Source organism: Macrobrachium nipponense, chromosome 43 (genome assembly GCF_015104395.2).
Source record: "Macrobrachium nipponense isolate FS-2020 chromosome 43, ASM1510439v2, whole genome shotgun sequence".
NCBI classification, from domain to species: Eukaryota; Metazoa; Arthropoda; class Malacostraca; order Decapoda; family Palaemonidae; genus Macrobrachium; species Macrobrachium nipponense.
In genome coordinates this window covers 2,900,070-2,911,786 of record NC_061104.1, presented here as the reverse complement: position 1 = coordinate 2,911,786, position 11,717 = coordinate 2,900,070, and the positions used below count along the sequence as shown (strand labels likewise).

At 39.0% G+C, this 11,717-nt stretch overlaps 2 protein-coding genes across 2 annotated transcripts in view; one reads left to right on the top strand and one right to left on the bottom strand.

Annotated features, from left to right (window-relative positions):
* LOC135213770 (mucin-2-like) overlaps positions 1 to 11,717 on the top strand; it is a 70,443-nt gene that overhangs the window by 31,071 nt on the left and 27,655 nt on the right. The gene's annotated exons all lie outside the window — the stretch shown is intronic.
* LOC135213742 (calphotin-like) lies at positions 688 to 2,946 on the bottom strand. Its single transcript, XM_064247870.1, has one exon. The coding sequence runs from the start codon at positions 2,944 to 2,946 to the stop codon at positions 688 to 690; it is 2,259 nt and encodes a 752-aa protein (XP_064103940.1).

Genomic DNA, 11,717 nt, shown 5'->3' with positions numbered 1-11,717 from the left:
TACAAATGCTTGTCTCAATCACACAGGTTTTTCATTTCTATTTCTCAGAATAAAATGATAAATTCGTGTTTGGTGTGAAACTTACTAAGTTTATTCTTGGAAGGAATGAATCAAAAGTATAAGTGTATAATGAATAAATGACAATTATAAGAGATGTACCTTATCAATGTAACTAGAATATAAATTATTCATACAACTTTAGTCACTAACAACATAATTCCGATTGTACAAAACTACTATCCAAGTAGGGAAAAACTCTTTCGCGAGAGTATAAATAATGCTCTAAAGGGTCCACAATAATACATAGTGTTAAGAGTCCTTGAATAATTTTTAAGACTTTACAAAAAGCTTTTGAACCCTTCCCTGGGTTCATCTTCAGTACGTGTTGTAACTATTTGTTCATTTGGACTGAAGATGAACCCAGGGAAGGGTTCAAAAGCTTTTTGTAGTCTGAAAAATTATACAGGGACTCTTAACACTTTGTGTAATAGTGGACCCTTTAGAACACTACTATCAAAACTACCACTACCTCCAGCAGTTAGAATACCATCAAAGGCTCTACAGTGAAACCTAAGTAAATCATTACCACTAAATATTTAGATAAAAACACTGATAATGAATTAGAATTTACTAAAGGTACATTGGCATTTATACCTGTACATTAGTAACAACCACAAATATCACTGATTATACCCCTGAAACAATCACAGGTACTACAACAGCAACTACCATTGGAACTACTACAGGAACTACCACTAGCACCACAACAGGTACTACAAGTGGACCAACCACTGGAACCACAACTGGAACTACCACTGACACCACAACAGGTACTACAAGTGGAACTACCTCTAGTACCACAATGGTAACTACCACTGATACTAATACAGGAACTACCACTGACACCACAACAGGTACTAGAACTGGAACTACCACTGGTACCACCACTGGAACTACCACTGTTACCACCACTGGAACTACCACTGGAACAACTACTGGAACAACTACAGGTACTACTTCAGGAACAACCACTGACACCACAACAGGTATTACAACTGGAACTACCATTAGTGCCACCTCAGGAACTACCACTGGAAACACAACTGGAAGTACTACAGGTACTACCACAGGAACTACCACTGACACCACAACAGATACTACAGCTGGAACTACCACTGGAACAACAACAGGAACTACCACTGGAACCACAACTGTAAGTACTACAGGTACTACCACAAGAACTACCACTGACACCACAACAGTTACCACTGGAACTACCACTGCAACAACAAGTGGAACTACTACAGGCACTACCACAGGGACTACCACTGACACCACAACTGGTACTGCAACTGAAACTACCAATGGAACAACAACTGGAACTACCACTGGAACCACAACTGGAACTACTACAGGTAATACCACAGGAACTACCACTGACACCACAACAGGTACTACAATTGGAACTACCACTAGAACAACAACTGGAACTACCACTGGAACCACAACTGGAAGTACTACAGGTACTATCACAGGAACTACCACTGACACCACAGTAGGTACTACAACTGGAACTACCACTGGTACCACCACTGGAACAGCAACTGGTATCACCACTGGAGCTACCACTGGAATCACAACTGGAACTACTACAAGTACTACCACAGGAACTACCACTGGTACCACCACTGGAACTACCACTGGAACTACTACAGGTACTACTACAGGAACTACCACTGACACCACAACAGGTACTACAACTGGAACTACCACTGGTACCACCACTGGAACTACCATTGGTACCACCACAGGAGCTACCACTGGTACCACCACTGGAACTACCACTGGAATCACAACTGGAACTACTACAGGTGCTGCCACAGGAACTACCACTGATACCACAACAGGTACTACAACTGGAACTACCAATGGTACCACCACTGGAACTACCACTGGAACTACTACAGGTACTACTACAGGAACTACCACTGACACCACAACAGGTACTACAACTGGAACTACCACTGGAACTACTACAAGTACTAGTACAGGAACTACCACTGACACCACAGCAGGTACTACAACTGGAACTACCACTGGTACCACTACTGGAACTACCACTGGAACTACTACAGGTACTAGTACAGGAACTACCACTGACACCACAACAGGTACTACAACTGGAAGTACCACTGGTACCACCACTGGAACTACGACTGGAACTACTACAGGTACTACTACAGGAACTACCACTGACACCACAACAGTTACTACAACTGGAACTACCACTGGTACCACCACTGGAACTACCACTGGTACCATCACAGGAGCTACCACTGGTACCACCACTGGAACTACCACTGGAATCACAACTGGAACTACTACAGGTGCTGCCACAGGAACTACCACTGATACCACAACAGGTACTACAACTGGAACTACCAATGGTACCACCACTGGAACTACCACTGGAACTACTACAGGTATTACTACAAGAACTACCACTGACACCACAACAGGTACTACAACTGGAACTACCACTAGAACTACTACAGGTACTAGTACAGGAACTACCACTGACACCACAGCAGGTACTACAACTGGAACTACCACTGGTACCACCACTGGAACTACCACTGGAACTACTACAGGTACTAGTACAGGAACTACCACTGACACCACAACAGGTACTACAACTGGAAGTACTTCTGGTACCACCACTGGAACTACCACTGGAACTACTACAGGTGCTACCACAGGAACTACTACTGACACCACGACAGGTACTACAACTGTAACTACTACAGATACTACTATGGGTACCAGCACTGCAACTACCACAGGAACTACTACAGGAACAACAACAGGAACTACCACAGATACTATCACTGCAACTACCACTGGAACAACCACTGGAACTACTACAGGTACTACCACTGGTACCATTACAGGAACTATTACAGATACTACCACAGGAACAACCACTGCAACTACCACAAGTAACCCAGGACAGGGTTAGGTACAAAGTGAAAATGCTACTGAACTTAGAATCGTCAGTGTTTGTGTGTGGATGAATTCTGAACAATGACCTATATTGCATAATTCCATATTCTTACAATTAAACAGCTGCTTATTCGGCTACAAAATTGTTCCTTTGCTTCATCTGCTTAACACTCTCGTGATCTGATGACGCATAACGCGTCAAAAAATTGTTTTCCGTAAGTGCATAGATGACACATTGGGCGAGTCATTTTTAAGTTATTTTCGGGAAAAATTCACGAAAAAAAGCGTCAATCATTGAAAACGTAGTTGACGCGATCGGGTCGACAAATGATGAATCTCAAAGACCCCGATGCCACTAGCTTACTTAGCAATGATACAAAACGTAAATATAAGTACATAGGTTGAAAAATCTGAAAATTGCACTCTGTAAAAAATTAGCAATTTTTAATCAATTACAGATCATTAACAAACACAATTATTGCTTCCAAGTGAAAGATCAAACATTACTACACAATTTAGGTACAAAATAAACTCCCCAAAGCTAATTAATACATTTTTTTGTGATTATTTCCAAAATATATCAACGGTTTTTCTTTAATATTCCACGTTTATCACATCGTTTTTATAATTTCTAAGCCTCGTACATCAACCATTTGCCGACATAATTCACTAACCGGAACCGTTATAGTTCGGACGTACCGGATTTTTCAAAAAACTTTTCCAGGCGCATTTTCTTTTCAGCCTGCGGGGAAAAGCCGTGTACCTTACACCCTTATATTTTCGGCCTGTGGGTAACAGGGTTAATCATCCGTCATGTTACTATTCTGTTTCACTGCTTCTCGTCAGAAAGCTTTCATTCTGAATATATAACTCACAGTTATTTTGAAAATAATTGCTTCATATTTATATATATGTGCGTTCAACCATTCGCTTGCAGATGAAAGCTTTCATTTTTGGAAGGTAGTTTCAGCATAGTTCATGCTCAAAGTTCAACTACAAGCTTTTTTTCTCTCTTTCCTTTTATTTCAAAAGCTTATTACTTTTTCAAAATAAGAATAATAAGTTTGTTTTTACACGAAGCATTTACCACAAAATTCTACTTCCAGTCTCAATAGAGTTAAAGTACACTTCTCAATATGTCCTTCAGACCTGCTTCTTCTCCTTAAAGGCATGTCTTAATATAATTGGCTTCCTTTAAAATATGTCTTTAATTTTATACATTCATTGATGATATGTCTTTGATTTCTTATTTTGATCACAAATGATTGTCTGCAATAACTCAGGCTTTTTATTTTAAATTCTCAGCATAAAATGATAAATTCGTGTTTGGTGTGAAACTTACTAAGCTCTTTCTTAGAAGGAATGTATCAAGAGTATAAGTGTATAATATATAAATAACAATAATATTGAAGACATAACTTTTGAATGTAACTAAAAATTAAATTATTCATACAGCTTTCGTTGATAACAACATAATATTGTACAAAACTACCTTTAAAACTACCACTGCCTCCAGCAGTTAGAGATACCATCACCGAAACTACACGGAAACCCAAGTAAATCTTTGCCACTGGATATTTAGTTAAAAACACTGATAATGTATTAGAAATTATTAAAGGTACATTGGCAATTATTCATGTACATTAGTTACAGCTTCAAATATCACTGATTATACAACTGGAACAATCACAGGTACCACAACAGCAACTACCACTGGAACTACTACAGGAACTACCACTGGCACCACAACAGGTACTACAAGTGGAACTACCACTGGTACCAACACAGGAACTACCACTGGAATCACAACTGGAACTACCACTGACACCACAACAGGTACTACAAGTGGTACTACCTCTGGTACAACAACGGCAACTACCACTGATACTAGTACAGGAACTACCACTGACACGACAAAAGGTACTACAAGTGGAACTACCACTGGTACCACCACAGGAACTACCACTGGTACTACTACAGGAACTACCACTGACACCACAACAGGTACTACAACTGTAACTACCACTGGTACCACCACAGGAACTACCACTGGTACTACTACAGGAACTACCACTGACACGACAACAGGTACTACAACTGGAACTACAACTGGTACCACCACAGGTACTACCACCGCAACTACCACAAATACTACCACTGGAACTACTACAGGTACTACCACTGGAACTACCACAGGAACTACTACAGGAACAACCACTGAAACTACCACTGCAACTACCACGGATACTACTACAGAAACTACCACAGGTAACCCAGGACACGGTTAGGTACATAGTAGAAAGGCCACTGAACTTGGAATCGTCAGTGTGTGTGGATGAATTCTGAACAAGGGCTTCTATTTCATAATTCCATATTCTTAAAATTAAACAGCTGCATACTCGGCTGCGAAATTGTTGCTTTGCTTCATCTACTTAACCCTCTCGTGATCCGATGACGCGTAGCACGTCAATAAATTTTATTCCATAAAAATGTAGCATTTTTGAATCAATTACAGCTCATTAGCAAACACATTTAAAGCAACTTTATTGCTTTCACGTGAAAGATCAAACATTTCTATACAATGTAGCTACAAAACAAATTCCCCAAAGCTAATTATTATATTTTTTATGATTATTTTAAAAATATATCTACGATTTTTTTTAACAATTTCTCGTCCATCGTATCGATTATATTATTTCTAAGCCTCGTACATATGTTCTGATTGCTTTACGAAATATATCAACCATTTGCCGACATAATTCACTTACCGGAACCGTTATAGTTCGGACGTACCGAATTTTAACAAAAAACTTTTCCAGGCGCATTTTCTTTTCAGCCTGCGGAGAAAAGTCGTGTACCTTACACCATTATATTTCGGCCTGTGGGTAACAGGGTTAATCATCCGTCATGTTACTATTCTGTTTCACTGCTTCTCGTCATAAAGCTTTAACTCTGAATATATAACTCACAGTTATTTTGAAAATAATTGCTTCATATTTATATATATGTGCTTTCAACCATTCGCTTGCTGATGGAAGTTTTCATTTTTGGAAGGTGGTTTCAGCATAGTTCATGCTCAAAGTTCAACTACAAGCTTTTTTTCTTTCTTTTCTTTTATTTCAAAAGATTATTACTTTTTCAAAATAAAAACAATAAGTTTGTTTTTACACGAAGCATTTACCACAAAATTCTGCTTCCAGTCTCAATAGAGTTAAAGTACACTTCTCAATATGTCCTTCAGACCTGCTTCTTCTCCTTAAAGGCATGTCTTAATATAATTAGCTTCCTTAAAAACATGTCTTTGATTTTATTCATTTATTAATGACATGTCTTTGATTTCCTATTTTGACCACAAATGATTGTCTGCAATCACTCAGGCTTTTTATTTTAAATTCTCAGCATAAAATGATAAATTCGTGTTTGGTGTGAAACTTAATAAGTTCTTTCTTGGAAAGAGTGTATCAAAAGTATAAGTGTATAATATATAAATAACAATAATATTTTGAATGTAACTAAAAATTAAATTATTCATACAGCTTTAATAGATAACAACATAATATTGTACAAAACTACCATTAAAACTACCACTGCCTCCAGCAGTTACAGATACCATCACCGAAACTAAGCAGAAGCTCAAATAAATCCTTACCACTGGATATTTAGTTAAAAACACTGATAATGTATTAGAAATTATTAAAGGTACAATGACAATTATACCTGTACATTAGTTACAGCTACAAATATCACTGATTATACCACCGGAACAATCACAGGTACCACAACAGCAACTACCACTGGAACTACTACAGGAACTACCACTGGCACCACAACAGGTACTACAAGTGGAACTACCACTGGTACCACCACAGGAACTACCACTGGAACCACAACTGGAACTACCACTGACACCACAACAGGTACTACAAGTGGAACTACCTCTAGTACAACAACGGTAACTACCACTGATACTACTACAGGAACTACCACTGACACCACATCAGGTACTACAAGTGGAACTAGCACTGGTACCACCACAGGAACTACAACTGGAACCACAACTGGAACTACCACTGACACTACAACAGGTACTACAAGTGGAACTACCTCTGGTACCACAACGGTAACTACCGATACTATACAGGATACCATGACACCACAACAGGTACTACAACTGGAACTACCACTGTACCACCACAGGAACTACACTGGAACAACCACTGGAACTATCATGATCCACAACAGGATTACACTGGAACTACCACTGGTACCACCAACAGGAACTACCATTGGTAACTATAGACTACACTGATACCACAACAGGTATTACAAAACTGGAACTACCAAATGGTCCAACCAACGGAAACTTACCATTGGACTAAACTACAGGAAAACTTACCACTGATACCAAAAACAGGTACACAAAACTGGAACTACCAAACTTGGTACCCAACCACAGGAAACTTTACCAAACTGGTACTACTACAGGAACTACCAACTGACAAACAACCAAAAACCTACAACCTGGAACCCTACCACTGGTACCAACCCACAGGAAAAATACCAACGGTAATTATACAGGAACTACCATGCACATAAACAGGTACTTACAACTGGAACTACCACTGGTACCACCACAGGAACTACCACTGGTACTACTACAGGAACTACCACTGACACCACAACAAGTACTACAACTGGAACTACCACTGGTACCACCACAGGAACTACCACTGGTATTACTACAGGAACTACCACTGACACTACAACAGGTACTACAAATGGAACTACCATTGGTACCACCACAGGTACTGCCACCCGTAATACTACAGTAATACTAACTGGAAACTACATACAGGTAATACTGGAACTAACCAAACAGGAACTACCACAGGAACAACCACTGCAACTACCACGGATATTACCACAGCATCTACCACAGGTAACCCTGGACACAGTTAGGTACATAATAGAAAATCCCACTGAACTTGGAATCAGTGTGTATGGATGAATTCTAAACAAGGGCTTCTATTGCATAATTCCATATTCTTACAATTAAATAGCTGCTTATTCGGCTGCGAAATTGTTGCTTTGCTTCATCTGTTTAACCCTCTCTTGATCTGATGACGCATTGCGCGTCAATAATTTTTTTAGATAAATATTTAGCATTTTTAAATCAATTACAGCAAACACATTTATAGCAACTTTATTGCTTTCACGTGAAAGATCAAACATTTCTACACAATGTAGGTACAAAAAAACTCTCCGAAGCTAATTATTATTTTTTTATGATTATTTTAAATATATATCTACGATTTCTTTAACAATTTCACGTCCATCGCATCGATTTTATTATTTCGAAGCCTAATACAGATGTTCTGATTTCTTTACTAAATAAATAAACCATTAGCCGACATAATTAACTTACCAGAACCGTTATAGTTCAAAACTACCATTAAAACTACCACTGCCTCCGGCAGTTAGAGATACCATCACCGAAACTACACGGAAATCCAATTAATCTTTACCACTGAAAATTTAGTTTAAAAAACTGATAATGTATTAGAAATTATTAAATGTACATTGGTATATATACTTGTACATTAGTTACAACTTTAAATATCACTGATTATACCACTGGAACAATCACAGGTACCACAACAGCAACTACCACTGGAACTACTACAGGAACTACCACTGACACCACAACAGGTACTACAAGTGGAACTACCACTGGTACCACCACAGGGACTACCACTGGAACCACAACTGGAACTACCAATGACACTACAACAGGTACTACAAGTGGAATTACCTCTGGTACAACAACGGTAACTACCACTGATACTACTATAGGAACTACCACTGACACCACAACAGGTACTACAAGTGGAGTTACCACTGGTACCACCACAGGAACTACCACTGGAACCACAACTGGAACTACCACTGATACCACAACAGGTACTACAACTGGAACTACCTCTGGTACCACAATGGAAACTACCACTGATACTACTACAGGAACTACTACTGACACCACAACAGGTACTACAACTGGAACTACCACTGGTGCCACCACAGGAACTACCACTGGAACAACAACTGGAACTACCACTGATACCACAACAGGTACTACAACTGGAACTACCACTGGTACCACCACAGGAACTACCACTGGTACTACTACAGGAACTACCACTGATACCACAACAGGTACTACAACTGGAACTACCACTGGTACCACCACAGGAACTACCACTGGTACTACTACAGGAACTACCACTGACACCACAACAGGTACTACAACTGGAGCTACCACTGGTACTACCACAGCAACTACCACAGGTAACCCAAAACACGGTTACGTACATAGTAGAAAGGCAACTGAACTTGGAATCGTCAGTGTGTGTCGATGAATTATGAACAAGGTCTTCTATTGCATAATTCCATATTCTTACAATTAAACAGCTACTTATTCGGCAGCAAAATTGTTGCTTTGCCTCATCTGCTTAACCCTATTGTGATCTGATGACGCATAGCGCGTCAATAAATTATTTCCATAAAAATTTAGCATTTTTGAATCAATTACAGCTCATTAGCAAACACATTTATAGCAACATTATTGCTTTCATGTGAAAGATCAAACATTTCTATACAATGTAGGTACAAAACAAACTCCCGAAAGCTAATTATTATTTTTTTATGATTATTTTAAAAATATATCTACGATTTTTTTTAACAATTTCACGTTCATCACATCAATTGTATTATTTCTAAACCTTGTAGAGATGTTCTGATTGCTTTACGAAATAAATCAACCATAATTCACTTACCGGAACCGTTATAGTTTGGAGGTCCCGAATTTCAACAAAAAACTTTTCCAGGCGCATTTCCTTTTCAGCCTGCGGGGATAAGTCGTGTACCTAACACCCTTATATTTCGGCCTGTGGGTAACTGGGTTAATCATCCGTCATGTTATTATTCTGTTTCACTGTTTAACGTCAGAAAGCTTTGATTCTGAATATATAACTCACAGTTATTTTGAAAATAATTGCTTCATATTTATATATATGTGCTTTCAACCCTTCCCTTGCAGATGAAAGACTTCATTTTTGACTGGTGGTTTCAGGATAGTTCATGTTCAAAGTTCAACCACAAGCTTTTTTTCTCTCTTTTCCTTTATTTCAAGAGCTTTTTACTTTTTCAAAATAAAAACAATAAGTTTGTTTTTACACGAAGCATTTACCACAAAATTCTGCTTCCAGTCTCAATAGAGTTTAAATACACTTCTCAATTTGTCCTTCAGACCTGCTTCTTCTCCTTAAAGGCATGTCTTAATATAATTGGCTTCCCTAAAAACATGTCTCTGATTTTATACATTCATTAATGACATGTCTTTGATTTCTTATTTTGATCACAAATGATTGTCTGCAATCACTCAGGCTTTTTATTTTTAATTCTCAGCATAAAATGATAAATTCGCGTATGGTGGGAAACTTACTGAGTTCTTTCTTAGAAGGAATATATCAAGAGTATAAGTGTATAATATATAAATAACAATAATATTGAAGACAACTTTTGAATGTAACTAAAAATTAAATTATTCATACAGTTTTAGTAGATAACAACATAATATTGTACAGAACTACCTTTGAAACTACCACTGCCTCAAGCAGTTAGAGATACCATCACCGAAACTACACGGAAACCCAAGTAAATCTTTACCACTGGATATTTAGTTAAAAACACTGATAATGTATTAGAAATTATTAAAGATACATTGGCAATTATACATGTACATTAGTTACAGCTTCAAATATCACTGATTATACCACTGGAACAATCACAGGAACCACAACAGCAACTACCACTGGAACTACTACAGGAACTACCACTGGCACCACAACAGGTACTACAAGTGGAACTACCACTGGTACCACCACAGGAACTACCACTGGAACCACAACTGAAACCACAGCTGGAACTACCACTGACACCACAACAAGTACTACAAGTGGAACTACCTCTGGTACAACAACGGTAACTACCACTGGAACTACTACAGGAACTACCACTGGCACCACAACAGGTACTACAAGTGGCACCACAACAGGTACTACAAGTGGAACCACCACTGGTACCACCACAGGAACTACCACTGGAACCACAACTGAAACCACAGCTGGATCTACCACTGACACCACAACAAGTACTACAAGTAGAACTACCTCTGGTACAACAACGGTAACTACCACTGATACTAGTACAGGAACTACCACTGACACCACAACAGGTACTACAAATGGAACTACCACTGGTACCACCACAGGAACTACCACTGGATCCACAACTGACGGAAAACCGACCAATGACACCACAACAGGTACTACAAGTGGAACTACCTCTGGGTACCAACCACAGGAACTAACCACTGATACTACTACCAGGAACTAACCACTGACACACAAACAGGTACTACAACTGGAAACTACTACTGGTACCACCCCACAGGAACTACCACTGGTACTCCTACAGGAACTACCACTGACACCACAAACAGGTACTACAACTGGAACTACACTGGTACCTATCACAGGGAACTTACCACTGCGGTACTACTATAGGAACTACCACTGACACCACAAAACAGGTACTACAAACTGGAACTACCACTGGTACCACCACCACAGGAAACTACCAACTGGTAACTACTA